Source organism: Dipodomys merriami, unplaced genomic scaffold (genome assembly GCF_024711535.1).
Source record: "Dipodomys merriami isolate MVZ:Mamm:240054 unplaced genomic scaffold, mDipMer1.0.p SCAF_19, whole genome shotgun sequence".
Classification (NCBI taxonomy): Eukaryota; Metazoa; Chordata; class Mammalia; order Rodentia; family Heteromyidae; genus Dipodomys; species Dipodomys merriami.
The window spans coordinates 33,151,013-33,177,335 of NW_027203270.1; the positions used below are offsets into that span (position 1 = coordinate 33,151,013).

At 40.2% G+C, this 26,323-nt stretch overlaps 1 protein-coding gene across 1 annotated transcript in view; it reads right to left on the reverse strand.

The window, feature by feature from the left end:
- Positions 1 to 26,323, reverse strand: part of Ca10 (carbonic anhydrase 10) — a 457,862-nt gene that overhangs the window by 240,017 nt on the left and 191,522 nt on the right. The window contains exon 4 of the mRNA XM_070028408.1: positions 18,380 to 18,522. Coding sequence (XP_069884509.1) covers positions 18,380 to 18,522 — 143 coding nt within the window. The remainder of the gene's footprint in view (positions 1 to 18,379; positions 18,523 to 26,323) is intronic.

Consider the following 26,323-nt stretch of genomic DNA (forward strand, 5'->3'; position numbering starts at 1 on the left):
ACAGAGTTTATGAATGACTTATCTGATGCTTGCAGGTAAATGAACTGGTCCTGGGGCCAGAACAGATCTAGAGAAGTGATGTCCACAATTGGCAGCAAGTGAAAAGTTAGAGGAGGTAGTTCATTATGCATAGCTAGGACCAGATCTGATACCCCCCGCCCCCCATTGAGGGACCAGATCTGATACTCTTCTGCATTGCAACAGATACTGTCTGTTTGGCCTATTGTGAGAGATGCTGTGCTGGGATGAAACTGCTGCTGGAAATGGCATAGAGGAAGTAGGAAGGATTGAGATACCATAGTAACAAGCTACCAAAAGGAGTCTGAAAAATCAAGGTAGAATTCTGGCTAGTCTATAGTGAAGCTGTGATTAGGTGATCCTTTGTTCGTTGTGTATCTGCTAACAATGTCAACATATGTATTAGGCAAGGATAGGCAAACAGTTGAATAGTACGTGTGACGCTACAAAGCTTATGAACAATTACTTGAGTAATTTACAAGACTCACTTCACAAAGACTACGCCGTACATGGATTCTGCAAAGATTCCCCATCTGAGTTCTACCTTGTACCTTTGCCTCTTTTATGGACTAAGAAGGACAGTAAAACTGATGGTAAAAATGATACTGACATCAAATCACAAGCATATTATGACATGGTAATTTTTAGGGTTAGCTATTCCTCTGTTAAATTAAATTCAAGTTGTGGAAACATTATTGAACAGGGTACAGTCTTGGGAGCCTTCCAAATAAGGTGTGGTCCTTATTACAATTCTTTAATAGTAACTTCACTTTATAGATCAGGAAGAGGCTCAAGAAAGTAAAATAACTCACTTGAGGATCGTCAGAGTCCCTGTGTGTTCCCTTTTTCCATGCATTCTGCAATCCTTATAGTTTATTTATTGTGCTCCATATGCTACAGTTTCTATAAAGCGAATGGTTACTGAGGGGGAAAAGAAATAAAACGCTGCCTGCCATTTCTCTTCTTCACAGATAAAGAGTTTACTAACATCAGTGTCAATGATCATAAAGTAAAAATGTCCTAAGCCCTAAATTTGCTTTTCAAATACCAGTATTTCAGAGGCAGATTACCTGACTCTCATAATATGCCTGAAACCTTGCACTCTGTGTGCAATGAGAGGGAATATATTTTCATCCATTATAAGAAGCTGTCAGAAGAAAACATTTTCCTGATATCATACTCAAGAGAACACAATGTGAAGCAACATTATCATATTTTTACTGAACTTTCCTATACTCCATGAAGTATAATCTATGTTTTATCTTTTGAAAAGCCTTGGTAACAAAAGGATAAAATATCCATCTATACCTCCCAGTCCGTCGTCATAATGCTGCATTCATGTTAATAGTGAGAAAACTCACTAGCCTCTTAAGCAGCTCACCTGTCTGTGCTAAGACAGCACTCAGTTATAGGAAAAGCACAACCCAATGGCTCTACCCACTCTTAACAGGAAAGAAGAGCAGGAGTCCAGGGGTGGAGAGGAGGAGGGCATTCATTTACAAAGGCAGGAGGTAGGAGTCGGGGTTGGGGGGTGGGGGAGGACCGATTTATTTCCCATGCTCAGGGAGTTAAGTGGAGCTTAATTTGCTTATTCCTCTGAAATCACAAGGGTATTTGCCACTACCTCTAAGAATCCATTTGCATAAGCGTTTTATGGCTCTCTCAGGAAACAGCAAAGGAGACTTTGAAACTGCAGGGCAAGATTTCCAAGAAAAGCAAGAAGAGACACTCCAATGTCTGCTAGCTGAGGAGGTAGAGGTAGAATAAATGAATAGGCTTACGGGGGGAGGAGTCCTTTTCTGGGTGACTCAAAAACCTCTGAGGCCCACCTGGCAAGGTGGCTCAAATGGCTTCCAAGTCAATCTCCAGGGACCTCATTTTAAAACGGCTTTTTTTTTTTCCTGTCAGAGCCTTCTGTGTAATTGGAAAAAGCCGCTGTGCTATCCAAGAGGAGAGAAACCTGGAGTCCCTTCAAGGTCAGAGCATTCAGGTTTGGGAAGAAGGCCTTGTTTTGTGTGTAAGAAGTTTCACTGCCAGGATGGGAAAAACAAGACCTTGTTAGAACACAACTCTGCAAGAGCAGACTGGGGTCACCCCACCTCCTTATGGACAACCCTCCCAGGAAGCATCTCTTGCCAGCAACCAAGCAGGGACACTTGTACCAAATATCATTGCAATCACAAACCTTGGATCTGAGGACTCTGTTCTTGGTATCACTTGAGAACTGAGGGTTCTCTTTGCATTCGCTTCAGTCTTAATTCTGCACCCGGGGGGGGGGAATCAATTCGAATATTTCCTATCCATTCTTATCATATCATCAGTTATTAGCCACGGAGAACTGAGGACAGACCTGAGAAATGAATGGCAGGGAGGGACGCATCAGCTTTGCCCCTGTTAAATTATGCACATCAGATGAAATGACTTAAAGGATGACTGCTTAGGAGAAACAGGGACAAGCCATTTATGTTGGCCAGTCCTTTGAGGCGCATGACTTTAAAAAGTTATTCCTGATTGGCTCTGAGCCCTCCAGAACTTGAAAAGATACCTCTGAGAGTTACCAAAGTGTCATTCGTGTTCTTGGGGGAGATGATCCTAGATGCAAAACACCAAAATGTGTCCTTTACATAGAGCAAGGAGAGATGGAGCAGAAAACAACAACAAACTACAAAAAACAGCAGAGGCAACAGAAAGCACATCTCTCTCTATTCAGAGAGCAAGCTCACATGTTGTGTCCTAAAAATTGCAACTGGATGTGTTAGCTTGACTGTTTATCTGCTTGAACTGGTCCTGGGATGGCAATAGCTATATTGGCATTTAAAGTGGCATCTATTTCAACATAAAACAACATAAAACAAAGACCTATAGTCATGTCCACCAGAATAAAGTGTGTATGGTTCTTGAGCCCTCTAAATAGGGAGTAAAGCTGCAATTGGATAGTCTGATTGGAACACTCACTTTCCTTTATTTTCTTCAAACATGGCAAAGGGATAAATATTGGATGAAGGTCAAGACTCTTTCAGTCATATCCCTTCTTCTTCCTAAACCGTCGTTATACACAGAAAACATTTTTCCCCTGTTTCAGCTTCAGCTCAACATTCTAGAAATTTCTTTGGAGCCAAATGACCTAAGGCTGACACCCAGCTTTGATCTTTGCAACTCTAGGTAAATTATTTAACAACCGTCGATTGCAGTTTCCCCGTCTGTACAATTGTCCATCATCGGTTACTTGAGGAAATCAAATAGGATAAAATCTGTATGATAGGTGGAAGGATACTTAGTCAATACATTTAGCTTCTTTCTCTTTTCTCATCTATTTGTAATTCCAGGACCTGGGGTCCTTTTTCACTCATCGATTTATTGTTTCATTCACTAAGTATTGGTAGACTTTTCTATGATTATGCACCTTGATGCTAACTAGAAGCTATCTGACTTAACATAACAATAACTAGGCATTGCCAGGTGCCAGTGGCTCTTGCCTGTAATCATAGCTAACTAGGAGGCTGGGATCTGAGGATCCATGTTTGAAGTCAGCCTGGGCAGAAATGTCCGTGGAACTCTGATCTCCAATTAACCAGTGAAAGGCTTGAAGTGGTATGACTCAAGTGGTAGTGTAGTAGCTTTGAGAGAAAAAGCCAAGTGAAAGTGTGTGAGGTCCAAAGTTCAAACTCCAGTACCAGCACAACACAACACATCACAATGAAAAACCTAGACAAAGAGGAATTCAGACTGCAGGTTGAAAAGAACCACCTTTGTGCTAGATCCTATGTCTCCTATCTGTTGATGTTTTATGCATGTGATCTACGGGTGAAATACCAGGCCACGTGGTAATAATTGGTGAGGACCACATGCTCAACAGATCTTCTTGTGCTCTCTTGATGGCCTCCATGTTACTAATTCACCTTGGAAAGGTGATCAATACACACACACACACACACACACACACACACACACACACACACATTCTTTCTTCCCCTTATTGGTCCCCAACTATTAAAACACAAATAAAAAGCTTGTCAGTTGTGTGTCCCTGGGTGTCTGTGTAACATTTGACATTCACCCCTTTTACTAGCCTTCTGATTTTGTTTTTTAATCGTCGTGGATAACAACATAGAACACACTGACCAGCTTGACGATATGACTCTAGTTACTTATTTATATATTTTTCTGGGACCACTTACTTCCCCTCCCCACATTATATTCTTCCAAGAGGATAACTTGTAGCTATTAACTTTCAGGAAGCCCCTTATATATCACAACATCATACCATTAAGCCTTTTGGAAATTCATCACAAATCAGTATACAGATGACATTGATGTCTTATTGCTATTCATTCCTCCCGGGCCGTTTTTAGCAGTTCATTTTTTATATCCCTGCAGGGCTGAAATATGGCTCGCTCCAGTATCTGTCCTTTTTCGTAATCGCCAAAGGAAAGCTTGGCAGTTGTCGTATATTATACTCTTGAGGAAAATGCTGGTAATACTTAGAATTGATTGAACAGCAGGACTGGAAACTGCTTGGCGCAGGATTCGTTTCTCACTCCTATTCTGATTTCCTTCCTTCCTTCCTTCCTTCCTTCCTTCCTTCCTTCCTTCCTTCCTTCCTTCCTTCCTTCCTTCCTTCGTGCATTCTTTCTTTCTTTCTTTCTTTCTTTCTTTCTTTCTTTCTTTCTTTCTTTCTTTCTTTCTTTCTTTCTTTCTTTCTCTTTATCTCCTTCCTTCCTTCTCTTTAGATTTAGAAACTGCAAAATAATCATTAAAAGGGAATGCTTAGCATAAAGATCACTTGCTTGTAAAGGCCTAAAAACATCCCCTTGGCCTCTTTGCTTCAGACTTTTGAACATGTGCCTCACCTGCATCTGCAGCATTGCATTCAGCTTTAGCTCAACATTCTGGAAATTCTTTGGAGTCAGATGACCTAAGGCTGACATCCAGCTCTGATCCTTGTAACTCCAAGCTGGGCTTGGAGAAAGTGAGATACAGGGCACAGATAGTTCAGTTTGCATCTTTCTTCAGGAGAAGGAGGCCATGCCGCTGAAGTCATTTCCTGTACACATACTTAGAACAAATTGAAACTTTTCTTAGCACCAGGTACAATAACATTGCTCACTCATTTGCACAAGCACCGCCCCTGCCCTTCCCTAGCTTCTTAAGTGTTGGTTGTAATCAACTCAACTTCTACGAATTGCCCTTGACCTATGAAAGCAACCATGTGTCAGTAGATCCTGACGTGCACTATTTGCAGATTTCTGTGGGGGGAAAATTTCTACTCCAATGTGTTCTTTGAATTGCCAATAAATTATTGTATTCTATCTTTATACCTATCTTTATTATTTTCCTCTTGTTATTATTGTCTTTAAGTAGTTGTACAAATGAGTCGCCATTTAACAAAGTGGTTTATGAATACCATATATCTTGGTCAATGCCACTCCTTTAAATATTTTCACCTATCCTTTCCACTACCCACCCTTTTCCTCATTCTTCTTAATTTTTTAAGATATACACCGGATTCTTTTTCTTTTGTCGGTCGTGGGGCTTGAACTCTGGGCCTGAGCGCTGTCCCTCAGCTCTTCAGCTCAAGGCTAGTGCTCTACTACTTGAGCCACAGCGCCACTTCCAGTTTTCTGGTGGTTTATTGGAGATAAGACTTTCACGGACTTTCCTGCCTGGGCTGGCTTTGAACTATGATCCTTAGATCTCAGCCTCCTGAGTGCTAGGATTACAGGGGTGAGCCACAGGTGCCCGGCTTTATACCGGATTCTTGACTGCCTTCTCTCCCTCTTCTCCTCTTCATTTGTCTTTCCTTTTCTCCTTGACCTCACTCTGCCCCTTTCAAGTACCCACTTCCTGGTGTTTTATTTTGCTGAATGTTGATTTTGGTTTGCTAAGGAATCATACTAGTTGAGTTCTTTGAATCTACCAGGTGGGTTTCAAGTTAACAACCTGAAATCTCTGAATGAAGAGACGGGAAGAGATGGCTCTTGAAAGCCTGTATAAACTGACTGCTCCCGCCTCCCACTGTGTGAGAATCACCTTTCCCTTGGGAATGATTGGTTGTAGTATCTCCCAGAGAAGGTGGAGAAGTTGGTTCCAGAGGCCCCTGGAGGGTGGGTCTAAGCTGATAACACTGAAGTTCTAACCCTGTAGAATTGGGGATTCTGGATGAACTCACTGTTGAACTTTCCCCTTGGACTCTTTCCATATCCCAAGCAGGTTTCTCCAGAAAACATTGATTCAGAAAACCATACCTCCAAGTAAGAACCCTCATATCTGTCCCTACGGACTTAAAAGCATCAGATTGAGAATCTGATCATAATCCTAATTTCTGTAATCCTAATTACTCAGGAGGCTGGTATCTGAGGATCACAGTTTGAAGCCAGCCCAGACAGAGCAATCCATGAGACTGTTTATTTACAATTAACCAGAAATAGGCTGGAAGCGGACCTGTGGCTCAAGTGATAGAGTGCTAACACTGGGTGAAAATGCCAAGTGAGAATATGAAGCCCTGAATTCTGAATTCAAGCCCCAGTACCTACATGCACACACACACACACACACACACACACACACACACACACACACACACACACACACACACACACACACACACACACACACACACACACAGAGGAAAAACAAAAGAAAAGAAAAGAAAAGGGAGAAAAAAAGCTAGCATCAGACTAAGGAAGGCTATTCTTATTTCAAGCTAATTTCACCCAAATCTTGCTCTATTCTATTTTATATGCTCTGAATGAATAAATTAAAAACTGACACTGAGTTGATTTTTATATTCAGCTTACCTCACATTTGAACATTAAATAATAACATGCTTCACATAACGTGTACCTATTTTCTGCCTCATAGCCCAAGTAATGCTGGTGGCTTATATTGAAAAATTAGCAAAAATAAGTCAAGCACAGGGAGACAAAGAACACATGTTTTCTCTCCGTTGTGGACTTTAGGTCTAGATTATAAAAGCATACGAAAACATATACAGGGGCTGTATGGATATATACATAAACAAACAGACTAAAGTACTGTATACACGGAGGAGAATTACCATAGTATAAATCCTCCAAACAACTGATTTTTAATTTGGCTAAATGGATATAAGAAGCTATATAACATGTGCTGTCAGAGTTGGGGGTGAGAAGAGATGGATGGAGAGAGAAATGGTAGGCAAATGTCTTCATAACATTCAATATGGGATTGGAAGAGGTTGGGGAAGATGGGGAGGAATGATGGAAAGATGATGTTAAACAAGACACATTGTACTTATAAGCCCACGTGTTGAATTGAAACCCTTCCATATTACTACTTAAAGATAATAAAAGTGTATCTGATTTGAGGATGGGGAGGGGAAATCACAGAAATGGTGAGACAAAGGACACAGAGCGAACCAATTCAGCAGTGATACTCACAAGACACTACACTAGAAATGAACTTTACAACTTGGGGGGTGTCAGGTCTGCTCCTGGATGACAAGCAGACTCCACCCTCCTCACAGCAAAGTCTCTGCCCAGTGCCTGCGTTACCTAGGCAACTGGCACACCTGGAAGAGGTCACATCTGCATCTGCTGAGGAGGTCACATCTGAATCCGATGTGGCCACACCTTTCTCCACCCATACCATAGATAAGGCCTAGCCCAAGCCCAGAAGCCCTCTTTCCCAGGTCTCTCCCAGCCGCATCAAGTGCCAGCATGGCCTGGTGCCAGCCAGAAGGATGAATAAACCTACCTCTTACCTGAATACCACATGCGAAGTGTACTTCTTACTCGGCTATCTCTTTTTAAAAACCTAACAGGGGGGAGCGGAGGGGGTGAGGAATAGCAGGAGAAAACGAGAGAGGGGATAACAATGTTTGACAAGACTTGTACTCATTTCCTTAGTTTTGTAACTGTAACCCCCCTCTGTATATCACCTTTACAATAAAAAAAAGAAAGCAAAAAGCAATAAAAATATGTAAATAATGTGAATTAAAATTGTTTTGAAAAAAAGCTACTTGGCTAAAAAGTAAAAGAAGAATGACTTTACCTCAATCAAAAGAGAAATATTTTTCTGATTATTTTAGTGAAAAATACAAATTTAAAAAATCACTCTCTTTAGATGTGATGAAAAGAATATTTTTTATATAAAGGTGGCAAATTTATTTTATTTTATTTTATTTTTGTCGGTTGTGGGGCTTGAACTCTGGGCTTGAGCCCTGTCCCTGAACTCTTCAGCTCAAGGCAAGCGCTCTACCGCTTGAGCCATAGCACCACCTCCGGTTTTCTAGTGGTTTATTGAAGATAAGAGTCTCACAGACTTTCCTGCCTGGCCTGGCTTTGAACTATGATCCTCAGATCTCAGCCTCCTGTGCAGCTAGGATTACAGGTGAGCCACCGGCACCTGGCTACTGGCAAAAAATATTTTAAGCAGATGAAAAGTGCTTGTTTGATGTTTTTTAAATTAGATATAACAAAGCAAACTTTATGTATTTTTTATCTTTTGATAAAAAATGGCATCATAAAACTCCACCATATGATAGATATAAATGTTTTATGTATGAGTTACAGCATGTCTGTTTCAGGGCTAAGGGCCAGCACTTATTATTGACATTAATTGTAAGGTCTGATGAAGAACTGAGTAAAAATTAGAAGCAATCTGTTTGCAATATTAGGGGGAAATATCTAACATTAGCAAAATGAAACTGTCTGCCTACTGAATAAACTTGCTGAATGAAATAGATCTGATGTACAAAAGAAACACTAGACTGAATGGCTAATCTTAACATTATTTGCAGTGTAGAGCTTGTCTGTAAGACACTACTGATCAAGGTAAAACATGTAAGCTACTATAAAAAGATTATTAATTATTTTTTACATGTGTGTATGTTGGTATCGGGGCTTAAACTCAGGTCCTGGGTGTTATCCTTTAGCTTTTTTTGCTCAAGACTGGTGTTCTATCACTTGATTCACACCTCCACTTCTGGCATGTGGGAGATTAACTGGAGACCAGAGACTCATGGGCTTTCCTGGTGTACTATCCTCAGATCCCAACCTCTTGAACAGTGAGGATTTTAGTAATTGATAATCCTTCATGAAGCATTAGTAAAGTTATATCTATGTGACAGTATAAGTTTTCACAGGGAAAGTCAGGTCTGATCGTCATTCAATGTTCCTATGATCTAGACTCTCAATGTTGTGTTTCTTTTATCTCATTTTTTTTTTCCTTTTAAGGCAGTTATTTTGCTTTGGAAAGTGAACTGAGAACAAAATGAGCATTTCCTTTAGTCCTTCAAATGACTTCATTTTTCCAAAGTGGTGAGGTTATTATTTATTGATTTTATTTATTTATTGTTACCATCAGCATTGTTATTTGTGGTCTTTAATTTGAGCCTTTCCCCAACTCTTTTTGCATGAGTTATTTTCAAATAGGCCTCACAACTTTGCCCAGACTAGCATTAGAATGCAATCCTCTTATCTCTACCTTCTGGGTAGCTGGGATTATAAAACATGAGCCACCATCTCCAGTCCTCTTTATAATTTATTTTCAGCCCCCAAAGATCCCATTTCTGGTCAGTGAGCTCCCTAGAAGAGCATTTGAAGTCTCACTTGGAGCAGCTTTGCTGGTTTATCCAGCCAACTGGTCAGGCTTCTTTAGAAATGAACTGAAGTGAATACAAAATGGGGTACTGACTCTTAATATCAAGGTTTCAAACTCTCTTGGGAAGGTGACTGGTTCTTCTATTGCTGAAGTGCTGGGCCATTCTTGACTGTGATGGAACCACTTGTTCTTGGCTACAGAGCGATGAAGCCAGCAGGGAGAGGTCTGTAAAAATTAGCTCGTGGGCTTTCCTTTTTCTCCTTTTCTTTTTCTACATTTAGAAAGCTAGTAAGAGAGCTGAGGTGCAAGCAGACATTAAATGTGAATAAGTGTGGCTGATTTTTTTAGGAGACTATTTAGCTTGTAAAATGCTTGTAAGTTTGACTTGCAGAATCATGCACCCAGAAAACTAAAGTGGTGTGAGGTGATATTGTGCTTATAGCTCACAAGGCAATCTTCCTTTCAGAAATTCACCTGCCTACAAACTAATTATAAGCATCTTGAGTTAACAACCTTTCTCTTATTTTCTCATATCACTTATGCTCAGTTCTTAAATAACTTGAATTTTCCCTCATTGATGGGTTGTCATCGAAGCCACACAACTGCCAGTCTTTCAGGGTTTATTGAAATGTTCTGTGAAAGATGAGAACGGATTCTACCTTAATGCAGAGGAGAGTGGGGAAGGGTTCCTTGGCCTTAGATACTCAGGCATAAGGAAAGGAGGCCAAGAAGATTTGGAAAAGATGGAAGGGAGAGAGAAGATCAGAGACAAAGATAGGAGCAGGAGGAGACTTGGAGAAGAGAGCAACTAAGAGGGATTGGGGCGGGTGTGTAGGGGGGAACAAAGAGATTGAAAGAGCAAGAAGCAGGAAAGAAAATCAACAGAGTCTTTTCGAATAATCATCTGAGGAACCAAATGAGAATTAGACCTATTTATACAACGTGAAAGCCAGCAGCCAGGTGTTTCCTTGGGAGACTCACTTAATAACTAGGCACTGATTTTTCTGGGTACTATCAGGAGGTAAATATCAAAAGGAGCTGCCAAGACAGTGAGAAGGGTAATCCTCCGCTCAGATCTGAGCTTCTTCAAGGGGCAGTGGAACCGAATACTACAACTGAGTCCTCTGTATCCAAGTCTCTTCTGATTTCATACAGCATCTTAGTAGTCCTTCCTACTTTGCCTAGCTTTTAAGCAGCCCATTGCTATCCATTGAAACCTATGCAGGAAGTAGCACTGTGGCTCAAGCAGTGGAGCACTCACCTTGAGCTGAAGAGCTCAGGGACAGCGCCCAGTCCCAGAGTTCAAGCCCCATTACCGACATAAATAAATAAATAAATAAATAAATAAATAAATAAATAAATAGAAACCTAACTCAAAGATCTGCTGTAAGCACAAACAGAATTACCTTGGCCTCACTTTTGTTTGTAATTAAAATCCTTCCTGGTGCCGTTCATTTGATCCTGCATCTTCCACTTGAGCAAAATAGACTTATGGAGAAACTTCGATGGAAGTTGAGAAGAAGAAATCCATACAAATTTCTTTAAAGCTAAAACCAGTGCTTGGGGGGACTTGTCTTTGGGCGGGGGGGGGGGGGGGGTGGCGGGATTCCATCCTCCTTCTACCCTGGTTCCAGGTTCAACTTCAAGCAAATGCATTCCTCGTGTCCCATATGACCACTGGCTCTTTTAGAACCAGAGGCTTTTCCCAGCTGGGGAAGGATGAAGTCAAAGCTCTCATTTGGTGTCCCCCTAGCTATGTTCCATCTTCTCAAGTAGCCCTCAGTGCTTGCACGGATTCTTTTCTTTTCTTGGGTGTGGTCTTCATGAGACAGAAGGAATTCATTCTTTTCACATAGCTCCAATTCCTGTCTTGAACTGATATGTGGTGCATGTCCAAACACCAGTGCTACTTCTCTGTAGCTGAGGCCATACTGGAAAGGTCCTGTCAGAAGGCCGCTGGAATGACTCTGTCAAGTATTTTCCTCTCTCGTTGGTGCAGAGATAAAGGGGCGGGCAGATAGATAAAGTGAAAAGTAGAACATTTGGGTTCTTCTAGTCATCACTGTGTTCCTCTTCTTATGTACTTTATCAATGTAGTTTCCATTTGTTAATAGTACCCTTGGCACTGGAAGGCTCTGGATATCACATCCCAGACATTGTCCTCTCAGTGAAAGGAACTGCACAGCTAACACCTGAACATCTCACTCTGCATGACAGGATACCTTCTGTGCTAAGTTATCAGGCGGCCTTCTTCTCTTGGTCCCTTCCCTGTGCTATTTGTTCATATTGGACACATTATCCATGAATTTTCTCTACATGTCAATGTATAGTGTTCTTACACCATATCTTGCCCAATCTATATCTATGAAGATGTGTGCGTGTGTGTGTGTGTGTGTGTGTGTGTGTGTGTGTGTGTGTGTGTGTATCCTGGGGTCTGTCTGTGGACCTGGGCACTGTTCCTGAGCTTTACTTGCTCAAGGATAGCACTCTATTTGACCCACAGTTTCATTTGTAGCTTGTTTTGGTGGTTAATTGGCGATGAGTCTCATGTACTTTGGTTCCCTGGCTGGTTTTGAAGCTCAATCTTCCCCAGATCTCAGCCTCCTGAATGGAGCAACTGGCACCCAGATGAAGATTAAAAAAATAATAATAATAAACATTCACACAGAGAAGCAAGCTTGATCTTCTTGCCTATGACATTTCAAACTCTAAGGCTGGAATTTCGAATATGTAATCTGTCACGCAAAGAGTGGTAATCACTTCATTTCTTGGTGTGTGTATGTTACTAATTCTCATGTAAACAGGAATTTCCTTGACAGAGAAATTCAAAGGGGAGTTGTGTTGTCTCCATAGCAAAATGACAACACCTAAGGTGGCTTCATGTGTCCCTTTTGCCAATGAGGTAACTGAAAATAAGAGAGGCGAAGGCCCTCAGCTACAGCAGGTCTACACTGATCTCTCTGCAGGCATTGCTTCTCCCTCCACAATGGAGGTCTATATTTCATTCTGGATCATATGTTCTCTGAACCTATTTTTATGAATCATTTCTCCCTTGGTTCTTTCTCTTGGCTGTAAGTCCCGCCCTCTCATTTCTTACCTGATACTTGAAAGCAGTACTTTTTGTAGAGATCCTCCTGCAACCACAGCCATGTATTTCATTCTACCCAGTTTTCTTGCCATGTATTTCATTCCACACAGTTCTTCCCCACCCCCTTCTTATCACTTGTGATTTTATTATCCTAATTTAATTTTTGAAGTGCTTCCCAATTCTCTGGAGCATCTCCCATGAAGTGAGATCACATCTTCCTGCATGTGATGTTTAAAGCACCTGCCTTTTGACGTTTTCATAAGTATATCTGATACTGCATGGAATTCTTCTTTTACCTTGGCTGCCATACTTTCTAAGATAATGTAGGTACTTTGTCTAGGAGTTACTTTATATGATCAACCTTTTCCTTGGTGATTAGAGTTAGCTCCAAATAAGCAGACTCTCCTCCTTGCTTCCCTCTGAGAAACCATATAATCAACATGGCAAATCAAGAAATATATCACAAAGTACACAGGAGCAAGAATTGCGTCCATTTCTTCAGAAGTTCTTAAAGTTCTACTGTCTCCTACATAAGATTATCTATACCACTTCCACAGCAGAGTTTTGATCTAAAAAACCCCATGATGTTTAATGAGTTTTATTTATTTATTTATTTAAATAATCCTTAAGGACTTGTATAAAGGAGGTGCCACTTAACAAATTGGTTTATGGATTCAATGCATCTTGATCATCAGCTAATGAGTTTTTAAATGGTCTAGGAAAATCTAACATCAGTTATCGGATAAAAGCATCATCATGGTAATATGTTTAGATGACAATATGGATCTGTTTTTACCTTTTGCTTTTAATCTTCCATACAAGGGGCTGGGTCACCTGACATTCAAAGACCCTCTTATGCACTATATTTCAACCTACCTATCTATTCTTGCAAGTTTGTATCCTAGTTCTTTCATAAATCCCAATCTATCCATCCCCACTTCCTAATCCCATTAGAAATTAGTGCCCAAATGATCAATCTGCCATTTAATCATTTCAGTTTTCTTAGCATCTAATCCACTATTATCTTAAATAGTTATTTAAATCAGATGCTACCACTGAACTTCTGTGAATCTATTTTTTCTCCTGCAATAGACCATAAATATTTTAGAGAAACACAAATGGCTCACCTATAAAATGTTTAAGAATACCAGGATCTTGTCACACCATGAATAACAATGGTTAATTATGGCCAACTAAATTTTGCTATGAGATTCACAGGAAAATTAGAAAATAGAGACAGGGTGAAATTTCATATATAAAAGCAATTGCCATTCCTCATTTTCAGCTTATTTCATGAGAAGTACAGTGCCCAAAGAAGAGTTTTAGTGACAGATTCAGTTATAGCAAAGTTATTATTCATCCTAATATCATTTTTTTCAACCTTAAATGGTAGTAATACTTGACTAATTCCACACATACCTTTTCATTTCACGAGACTAAATCCACAAATACCTTTTCATTTCTAATCAAAGATAATCTTGTTTCCCTCTCAATCAACTAGAACTGTCATAGATAACCTCAGGGGTATAAAGTGAAAATCTGAAAAATATCTTAAGAAACTACTAATCTAAGGGGTAAATTGTACTATGCACCAAGGCTCAGATTCTAAAAGAAAAAGAGAAGAAAAGTACTTAGGAATGAGATTGAAGATTCACAGTCAGCCAAAGAATTTCATAGAGGAGTAGGAGTCACAGAATGTGGATAATCAAAACATGCCAGGCATGTTGGCTTGCATGTATCATTTCATCTACTTGTGTGGCAAATGTTGGGAAGATCATAGTCTGAAGCCAGCTGGGGCAAAAAATTAGCAAGACCCTACCATGACATATAAACCAGTCCAGGCCTAGTGATGAATGCATACAATCCCAGCAACTTGGGAGGTATAGGTAGATAGAAGTTACTCTCTCTCCCTCTCCATCTCCCTCCCTCGCTCCCTCCCTCCCTCTCTCTCTCTCTCTCTCTCTCTCTCTCTCTCTCTCTCTGTATATATATATACACATATATAATTACACTATATATTCATATATAGTAGTTATTACATATATTTATATTTATATCATGGGAAATGTGGAAATGGTTATGTAGACACACCTATATCACTTTGTGTCACATGTCTTCCGTTTGTCTCTTCCCCTCGTTCTGTGGCATAGGTAGATTGAATCAACAGGCTCCCTTCAGCCTTTCCCTTCTTTGCAAAGAGAGTCAGGCAAAAGTGTGCGGGGCGGGGGAAGGTGAGGCTCTTTCTTCCCTAGCTCATCCCTTAGTTTGTCTGCCTGCCTGTCTGTCTTGCTAAAGGTCTCCTCCACAGCTTCCTAGGTCTGGCAGCCATTCCCTCTTCTTATTCCTTCAAGACCAGGAATTGTTATGAATAATCCCAATTGCTCTGTGTCTCTACTGAATCTCTCTTTGAGAGGCAAGCTCTAAGTAAGCAAAATCCAAAAGGAAGCTGATAACAGCAGGATCCTGGCCTCCAAAGCAAAGAAACCTGAATACATGGGGAGCCACTGCTTCTAGGAGAAAACTGAGGTGACTCCATGGACCACTGAAAGTCTAGTCGCCTCCATCTTTTTGCTTGTTATATCTCTGACTAGGTCACTAGGCTAGGTCATTATTTCTACCACCTGTCTCTCCTTCGAATTCCAGATCCAGGTACTTCTACCTTCTATCAGAATCTGGTCATATACTTCAACAACAAAACTGGGAGTCTTTTAAAAGTCTGACATTAAAAAAAATAAATCTTGATTGATTTAGTAGGTATATCTAGCATGGATTAATTTCAAACTATTTAGAACACCGTGAGTTAAGTTTAAGAAGGTAAAGGGTGGGAGACTCGTTCCCAGGCAAGATAATTATTTTCACAGGCATTACACCTTAAGGGACTGTCATGATAAAACTACAATTATTTTAGGATTGTATCCTTAAGAGCCTCATGTGTCAAATATAGACAGCAAAGGAGAAAGTACTCCCTTCCAAGACAAAAGAATATGGCTTAAAAATGAGCATTGAAAAATATGCAACCAAAAGGGCGAGAGTAATCTCAGTTGTGATAAAAAATGAATACACTCTATTATATCCAAGTCATAGTGCATTTTGAGTCTTATCTATTTTTTATTCCTGTATTGTTCTTGTGTGGAGATTGAACTTCAGTCCTCACCTGTGCTAAGAAAAGCCCTTATTCCATCATCTGAGACATGTGTCAGGTCAAATATGTTAAAACAAACACGATAACCTAAATCAGAGTCTGTGGCAGAGCTGCTTCATGGTTTTGTGAATTGGGCACATTTAAATGCCAGAATGGATAATGTCCAGGAGTAAAACTGTGACACAAAACACAAAGTTACTGGGGCGTATTTAACCTCCCAACACTCATGCAATTGAAAACTTCAAAAGGTGGCACCTTGCCTGAAATGCACGAAACCTCCCGTTGAACAGGGTGATTTAAAAAAAAAAAACAACCAACACTTTTAGGTTGTATGTTTCTTTAAGTGAAAAAAAACCTGCAAGAAACTAAACTAAATTCAGAGCATGAATCACTTCTAAAACAACTCTCCAACTCATGAAACATCACCTTTAAAAAGCCTGCAAACATGATTCAGCGATTGTCTACCAAGTTTAGGCATTTCATTATTAGGCACTCTCTCCTGCTACTGTCTGTAGTTTGGCTTCTACATTTCCCAAATGCAAAAGTCACCATCAGCCAGTTCTCAGCTCTGCAAACCGCAGACAGCACAAACGATGCCAGATATAAATATTGACACTGTTAAAAGTCAACATTTCCAAAATCCCAAACTTGAATGCTTTTGCAGATTGATTTGGATCAGGTACACTTTACTGTATTGGAAAGATTTTTTTAAAGTCACTTGTATTCCCCCCAAAAGAAAGACAGAAGGCAACATCAACATACATCTTAACACATGAGGTACTTTTAATTCCAGGCTACCCAGTCTTTTCTCTCCCAGTAAATTTTGGAGAAAAATTCTTTAAGTTTGTTTCTTTCTTTCACATCAACATCTTATTCTAAGGGGATTTAGTAGATGATAGAATATAAATCCAGCATTTGAGTTAGCTTGGTATCCTTCCCATCCCATTCTTCAATGAACAATTTACTTAAAGACCACATCTTAAGAAAGTGATCTAGTTCCTTCACACAATTTCAAGATCTTCTCCTTTTGCCATCTTCTCCATTTGTACTTCAAACCCAATGTACACATCTTTGGCATTTGTGCTTTAGCCTTGCTGCTCACCTTTAGGGTGAATTCTGGAACTTAGGCATTCAGAATGGAACCTCATTCTGTCTTGAGATATTTTGTTACTTTCCCCTCTGCCCCAAATACAATTATCACCCTCTGTCATCATCTCCAAGAAAGAAAAGATGATTGACTATCTGGTCAAAACTTCAACTTTTGCTGAAACTCAGATATATTTGTGACTTTGAATGACTGATTCATCTTGTTTTTTTTTTTTAAAGAAAGGTGAGTATAAGAATTTATATCAAGTTCCTTTTAGGGTTTATAAAAATAAAACTGCAAATGAAACAATAACTAAAACAGCTGAGCTTTCTATAGACTAAGAGCCATCAACCAAATGACCTACACAGACCCTTTCTACAAATAAAAAAGCTTCTCAAGTCACATTTAAACCAGCTTGCAAATACAACACAGCTAAATGGACACAAGCTCATAGTCGATGTTACTTAAAATCTGCCTCTGACCCGAGTTCAAAGTCACTGACAATTTTTTTTGTTTGTGAATGTGAATGTTCCGCAGTCGAAAATGTATTCAAGCATATCAGAAAGAGAAAAATCGAGGTACAAGCTCCAATAGAAAACCAAACTGCCCATGAGGAAGACTAACCAGGGTTCATGGGGGCCCAAACCCTGGGAAGTCAGTAATTGGCAACAACGTAAGTTGTCTCTAATTTTTTGCACACTAAAGAATTTCTTCTTGAGTTCACAAAGACTGAATCACCTTCAAACACCATGTTCTTGTATGGGTATTTTTTCTACTCCACCGCTGACATCCTTACACAGGCAGCCAAATAGACATGAGCCAGCCAGAGTAACACTGGGTTTTACGGAACCCCTGTGGGCACTGTGTCTTTCTACAAATTAGGGAGGAGCTCATCTCAAAGGGAGGAGAGCGATGGAGGGATGTAGGTGTGAGACTCACAAAGCATAGCTCAGCACTTCTGGGAAGGAGTGGGGATTCTTAGCCAGCAAGATGCCCCTAGGAAGATTAATTATTGATTTTCTTATAAATCATCTAAGGTGATGGCTATTTGTTTGTTTTCCCTCCTAGGATGATAAATGTCTGATTTTACTTTTCATATTTGTTTTCCCCCTTCTCTTCCCACTTCATTGAGATGAAAAGAAAGCCAAGGAAAGAATCTTAAAGAAATTTTGCTCACCATGGAGTGCAAGGAAAACAACGTATTTTCTGACCTTTATGGGGTGCGATGGGGCTAGGCCCTCAAGCAACTTCCATGGGGTATGTAGAGTAATTACAAGCTCTAGAGTTTGACTTTGCGAGGTTGCAGAGGTACACATTACACTCATTGGCAGCAAGGCTAAGGTCGGTTGCATTTTGAGATGGAGACACAAACTCATCCGAGCCAAGACGCCTGGGGATCAGCTTTCAGAAACAGCATCACCCCCTCTGCTCAATTCACCATGTCAGCAACATGGCAGCTTACCTTCCTGCCCCCAGTGTTGATGCGCAGGGGTGTCAGAAAGGGGTCGAAGATCATGTGGCTGGTCTCTATGTTGACTGGTGACTGCCGTTTCCCCACCGAGCAAAGGTTCCAAGCCGAGTTCACCAATCCCCAGAAAGAAGGAACTAGAAACAAATAGAAATGATGCAATTAGTCTGGATGGCAGGGTGAGGGAGCCGTGATAAAACAGCACATAATTGGTGAAAGGAAAGCAAAGTACCCCCAGTTCCTGCTCACCAACATATCTGGAGGTAACGATCATTATTTTTCTGGTTTGATCTTCAAGGTTTATAGTCACAAACTCTTCAGTTTAGATTATCCCGTTTATGGGCCAATGGATCCTCTGGCCTCTGTTGTGTAGAGTTAGCATTATGATTATTTTTTTAAGGATATTCCATCTTTGTAAAATTCCCAACCTATTACCAACTTGGTCGTAATTCCAAGACTAATGTCCTGTTTTCCTACATGGCAGAAATAGTACAAAAATCAGCCTTGTCCATGGGTATTTTGGACTTTTTTCAAAGAAAAATGTCATTCAATGTATACAAGAAGTGTTTTCTACATGTTGTCAAGACTAAACAGAGGGATTGAATTATTTCTATGACCTCCCTCCCCCGCCCAAATCAGTGCTAGACAAGAGCTTGACAACTCAATTCTGTCTTTGTTTGGTGAGGTATGGTGCCATTAACCTAATGTGCCAGCAGCTGAAGAATGCAATCTTTTGATAGGCAGAAAAATGACATCGAGTGCTGAGTGCAAATATCCAAAGGAAAGCCGTCTGCTCATTTTCAGCTTCACATTAAATTATCTATTAGGACAAATCTCTGTGGAATTCCCAGCTCTATCAAGAAAGCTAGTAGGGAAAGAGGGAGCACCAACATAGTGATTTTTTTTTTTTGTTAGTGAAGAAACTCAACTCTTAATCTTTTATGGCCCTTCTCCCGTACTTCCACTGAGACACAGATATCCTGTAAACATTTTTGAGATTTTAGGGCCATTCATTCATTCATTCCATCTCAGAGGGTACAGTGAGCTCCTATCTTGTGTCTAGTCCTTGATTATGTTGAATTGGGAGGATCTAGAAAAAAAGCACTAGAATAAGGAACATGCCAGGGAATTGAGTTTAAGCTGTGGGAGCATAACTATGTTTATCGCAGCATTATTCACCATAGCTAAGATATGGAGCCAACCCAGATGCCCCTCAGTGGATGAATGGATCAAGAAAATGTGGTATTTATATACAATAGAATTCTATGCCTCCATCAGAAAGCATATTGCCTTATTAGTTAGGAAATGGAAAGACTTGGAAAAAATTATATTAAGTGAAGCAAGCCAAGCCCAAAGAAACATAGGTCCCATGGTTTCTCTTATCTGCAGTAACTAGTGTATGTCTAGGACAAGCAGAAGAGGTCAAAAGCTATGTACATATGACCATATAACCTGATGCTAAGTGAAATGAACCCCAAGATAGGGACACAAGAGGTTTTATCTTTGTTGCTGTTCTTTTTAATGTACTCATAATGTACTATGTGATTTTTTTTTGTTTCTTTGTATGTTCTTCCCCCAATGGTACAACCCCTGATGTCACTGTATATGATTCTGGTGTCCTGCATCTTGTATATACATTTTCTTTCTAATTTGGGGAGGGGAAGGAAAAGAACAAAATGCTGAAATAAGGATACAGGATGACCCATTGCAACAATAAGATGTACAAGACACTATGTTGAAAACGAACTTTACAACTTTGCAGGGGGCAGGGAGGGAGGAATTGCGGAGGTCGGGAGGGAAGGGATGATAGGGAAAAAATAAAGGAGGGAGTAACAATACTCCATAGGAAATGGACTCATTACCTTGCTCATGTAATTGTAACCCCTCTGTACAGTAGCTTTACAAATAAAAAAATATATATATTAAAAAAACTGAGTGACTGGGATTGTGGGTATTATGAAGGGGTGGAGCCAGGGAGGGAGACATGGAGAAGATGATTATTTCAGTCATTCTGCATCCCTCTGAAATGTACTTGGCCTCTCAGAAACAAATTTAATGCAGCCTTTAATTTTGTGCAGCCATTGATCCTGCCCATACTATGGAGAAGAAAAAGAGTCTGGTGGACACTTGACAGAGTCTTATAATGTAGGAGAGGAATTAGGATAAGATGATGTGTCTAGTCTCATCCAAGTCAAAAACTCTATGACTTTTCTATTTGTTCCAGTCAACATTGGGAAGAAGTTGGTTCCTAGGAAAATACTTTCAACACTGATATATAGGATGGGCTCTACAATCTGACAAATAATTAATTTGCTAGCATAGATTCCAATAATCCTCCAGTGACTCCATTTGTTTATCAAGTTTGAATTGGCTTTCTCACCATTTACCATTTTCAAAATGGCAGTCATGGCTTCGGACTTTCAGAGAAGGCAGAGGAGGAAGAGGACATTTACACATGTGCTTCCTTGCTGCTTTCATTCCTTGTTACTTAAAGTCTGTTAATGAGTGTGAACTTCTTGTTTCTAAGTCATCTTATTCTTGCAAAATTAGTATCTAAGGAATTTTTGCATTAAGTATGTACTGGCTCATGCTGGCATTCCTAGCTACTCAGGAGGCTGAGATTTGAGGATTATGGTTTTAAGCCAGCCTGGGCAGGAAGTCTGTGAGGCTCTCATCTCTAATTAACCACCAAAAGAGTTCAGGTAGTAGGACTTTAGCTTTCAGCAGCAAAAAAGCTCAGGGATGGCTCCCATGCTCTGAGTTCAAACTGCCAGGACCAGCACACACACACACACACACACACACACACACACACACACATTACACACTTTTAAAAATATACTTTTCTGATTGGGTACCTGTGGCTCACACATGTAATCCTAATTACTCAGGAAACTGAGCTCATAGGGTCATTGTTTGAAGCCAACACAGGCAGAAAAGACTCTTATCTCCAATTTTCCAGCCAAAAGCTGGAAGTCAAATTGGGCTCAAGTAGTATAGCACCACTGAGAAAAAAAGCTAAGGAAGAGCATGAGGCCCTGAGTTCAAGCTCTGTATTTCAGTACCTGTGTGCATTCCTCAGATCTCAGCCTCCTGAGTATTATAGGCATGAGCCATGGGCTCCTCAAGGCTCTTTCCTCTTTATAAGTTTGTTTGAGTAACAGGAAGTTGACTGATACAGATAATAAAAGATACTTTACATACTATAATTAAGTTCAAGATGTTGAGATGGAGAGCTGGTTTGGATTGGCCCATTGTAATCAGGGGGGGACTTACAGGAGGGAAATAGGAAGTCCAGTAATGTAGAAAAGAGATATAAAGAAGAACATAGAGATCACTGGGGATTAGATAGAAGTCTGTTGGCTCCTTAAATGGAGGCAGAGGTGTGAACCAGGGAATGCAGTTTCTGTGATCTGGACCAGGAGAGACAATAGTGCCTCTGAAAGAAATGTGGGTTTGCTGACATTGTGATTTTCAACCCTAAGAGAGTCATTCTAGACATCTGACAGCCAGAGCTGCTCAGATAATAAATTTGTGCTGTGTTAAGCTATTCCGTTTTGATCATTTGTCTCAGCGCTGGTAGGAAACAAATATAGCCCTTTTCTCTTAGTAAAAAAATCCATGAGGCAAAAAAAAAATCTCTTTGACAATCCAGATATCACATGATATCTGTGGAGGAAGACTTCTTGGGAAGCCAGCTTTGTGATAAACGTAGTTACAGCTGGAACACATTGCATTTCATCGACTCTGATGAAAATCATTAACAAAAATAATTCCAGTTCCATAAAGGGGTTGTAAGACAGTTATTATATGGCAGTGTGTGTGGGCAGATGCTACCATGCTTGGCTAATAAACTTCCTATCCAGAAAGTCCCACTACAAAACAAAACCACAAACAGCAAAAACTTGATGCGAACATCTGCCTTCACTTTTATTTGGCATGGGATTCCTATGACAAACAGTTTTTTCTTTTCTTTTTTTTTTTTCCAGTTGGTCATGGGTTCTGAACTCTGGGTCTGGGCGCTGTCCCTCAGCTCTTTAGCTCAAAGCTAGTGCTCTACCACTTGAGCCACAATACCTCTTCCAGCTTTTTCTGCTTACGTGGTGCTGAAGAATCGAACCCAGAGCCTCATGCAAACACTCTACCACTGAGCCACCTTCCCAGCCCACGACAAACAGTTTTGAGATGTTTATATCCCTACTCACTGTCAAGGCCCACATTTCTGATCAAGCCACCTGCTTGGTAAGTGGAGAATAACTCAGGAGCAATTGACTCTGTTCCACTTGTGTCTGTTATTGGCTCCACTCTTGAAGGGATATGTAAGTTTATTCACTGCTATATGGCTGGTCTTTCATCAGCCCTAAATGAATAGAATTTTAGAAACAGAAGCCATTTAAAACATCTTATCTAATGTAACAAGGCATCTATGCCCATAGACAAAGGGTAAAGTCCTCAACCCCAAACCACATAGCCAGGTAGAGGCAAGGACAGAACAAAGACCAGAACCTGATTTCAAGACTTTTGGTACCACTATGATTCCACTGCTCTGAACCATTCCTTTCCAGAAGACTCCATTCATGAGCAGATTCTCAGGTCCAGGGAATTTCATATCTAATTACTGCCACAAATCCGACAAGACATGTGCTCTTGTGGTAAATCTAGAGGTACATGGCCGTGTATTGTGCAGTTAAAATTAATTTCAAGTAGAAAAGTTCAGAGTGCAATGATCTCAAGTCAAGTTAGGAATTTAAAGTGGCCATACAATGAACTATAGGGAAACATAGACAGAATGGAGTGAAGAGCAAATAGCTCTGGAGCAGGCAGCAAAGATGTGTTTGTAGGGTCCCAAGGAGATGTGAGGAGAAATACTGTTCAGAAAGAATTGTTTCAGAGATAGTGCCTAGAAGCTGGCTGGCCTAGGCAAGGTTTCAGTCTACATAGAAGTGAGAGTAGTGGTAAGTGCTGGGGCAAGTTGAAAGTATTGAAACTAATCCAGGACTCAAGTGTCAAATGACCCAGGGGTAGACAGGCAATTGTGGTATAATCTAGATGTAAAACAAATACATTTGGGCTGTGCACAGTCTGTAATCATAGCTACCTTTCAAGAGGTTGAGAGCTGAAGACTGCTGTTTGAATCCAGTCCAGACATGAAAGTGCATGAAACTTTTTTTTTTTTTTTTTGGTCATGGGACTTGAAATCCGGGCCTGGACACTATCCCTCAACTCTTCAGCTTAAGGCTAGTACTCTACTTCTTGAGCCACAGCACTACTTCTGATTTTCTACTGGTTAATTGGAGAGAAAGAGTCACGGACTTTCCTGCCAGGGCTGGCTTTGAACTGCGATCCTCAGATCTCAGCCTTCTGAGTAGCTAGGATGACAGATGTGGGCCACCAGCGCCTGGCCCCATAAGCCTCTTATCTGAAATAAATCACCAAAAAGCTAGAAATGAAGCTGTTGATCAAGTGGTAGAATGCCAGCTATGAGCAGAAAATGCTAAGGGAATGTTCCTGGGCCCTGAGTTCAAGTCCCAGTACTGGTACGAAAGAAAGGAAGGAAAAAAGAAACAAAGGAAGGAAAAAAGAAAGGAAGGAAGGGAGAATGGCTTTAGGATAAAAGGAGAATGGGGGGCTGGGAATGTGGCTCAGTGGTAGAGTGCTTGCCTTGCATGCATTGAGGCCTTGGGTTCGATTCCTCAGTACCACAGAAAAAGCCAGAAGTGGTGCTGTGGCTCAAGTGGTAGAGTGCTAGCCTTGAGCTGAAGAGCTGAGGGACAGTGCCTAGATCCAGAGTTCATGAATAGGAAGGTCTAGAGTGCATGCTTATCTGTATCTGCAGCCTTCATGCCAAGTACACACAGATGTAAGCATGCCCAGGAGTGAGCTAGCTGCTTTTATGTTCAGAACAAAGATGGATTTCTGAGGTAGACTATAAGACTCAGAACAAGAAAGTCCCTCTCTGGGTTTTTACAAACTCTTGGTTATCTCCAAGTTTTGGATACTTAACTATTGTCCATAATTTTAACCCTTTTCAAGTTTCTAGATAGACGCCTGATGTTACCTTTGGGAAGAGTGGTGGTAGCGCAGATTCTGTTTCCAAGTTCCAAGCATCATCTGTGAAATTCGTTCTTTCTTAGACCCAATAATCAGATTTTAAAACTTTATTAACTTTATTTTATTTTCTCATGCATCAGTTATCACGGTTTATTGGGCAGTGTTGGCTTTTTTCTTAGCTTGATCAATACAACTTACTGTTGAAAAATATAGGTAAATGAGATGAGACCGAATAGAACTCATTTCAACTAATTAATCAACAACTGGTCTGAAAATGTTCGAGTTCCATCATCCTTGGCATTTTTTTCCAACACAGGCTTCTAATTTACATATAAACTGGAACACACAACAGACTTGAATATTTTTGCAAATTAATTTTCACAGAAACTAAACAAGGGAATTTCACTGATACATCACAGCTCTGAGTTATCTTGCCAGAATATTTTCCCCCATGGAAGTATTGCCATTCTTACCCTAACTACAAATCCCCAGTGTTCTCTTGGCTCTAGGTCCAATGAGCTATAAAAGATGTTCAGTCACTCTGTTTTCCATGGCTGAAATCATGGGCTTTGGCAAACTCAGAGCAAAACCTGTCAGCTGCTTGTTCAAACCAGTGAAGCAAGAAGAGAATCAAACAAACAAAATCCCAGTTTACTTTATTAACACACCTTGGCAACATCCAGACAAAAACAAAGTTTTCACTGAAACAAGAAATAGGTCAAGAGAACAAGGAGCTAGAAGAATCAAGCCCGATATTAAAATTGGCCTTGATGACATTTTTATCCTAAGAAGGTTTGCTAAATTCACATCATGATTTTTGTTGTAGGAATCCTCGTTATTTATTTGTCCTAAGCCAGCAGATTTTGTAGAGATAAGGTTGTGGTCAGAGTGTTAGGGACTGGGAATTATTTTGTACCATATGCAAATTTGCTATTTTAGGAGAACAAGATAAACTCAATTCGTAAATGTTGACTGCTAGATTATGATATCAGCTATTAAACTTGGCCGTCATAATTCATATTTACTGAAGACCTACTATGTGCTATGCAGTGCATGGGTTGTCAGGAATGACTGAAGCAGGCAAAGCTCTTACTGTCACGAATATTGGAGTCTATTGAGAAGTGCAAGAGAAAAACAAATGTATACATATTGATCTATGTAAGTAAAACTTCTGGTTAGCATGCCATAGGGACCATTAAGTTGTTAATGAATTATAGAATAAGTCAGGAATGGGAGATCTATCTGAGCAGAATGGTCAGAAATGATCTTCAAGGAAGAGACAGGCAGTGGACTGCCGAAGGAAAGTGAGGGATGTAAGTAAAAGGCAAAAGGATGTCAAGGCAGAAGGAAAGAGTGAGATGGGGGAGAGAAAAGTTTGATGTGTTCAAGGCACAGGGGAAGAGCAGGTAGACTTGAATCTGATGAGCTGGATGAAGAGGAAAGTCACAGGAGCGGGGATTAGGGATGATAATTGGGATAGATGACTAGGGTCTCTGTGTAAACCATTTTATTCCCTATAACAGAATCTGTCTGGAGGTTTTAGGCAAGGGGAAACGTTGGTCTGGCTTATGGATTAAAAAGAAATAATGTATGTGTTTTGGCTTGATTAGAAGGGAAATTTAATTATGTGTGGTTTTAGCAGAAAAAGAACTGATTCCCAGGTAATAATTTGAGATATAGATATTTTATGTGTGTGTGTGTGTGTGTGTGTGTGTGTGTGTGTGTGTGTGTAAATTTATTGCTTAGGCTGTTTCTAAATTCTGTCTCAAAGGCAGTACTAATTGAATGCTTTTAAAAAACTGTTCATCATATGTGCCAATAAAATAGCATTTTTCTAGGCTCCAATGAGTGCTGTACAAGTTGTAACTTGAAGCAAAGATGGTTTCC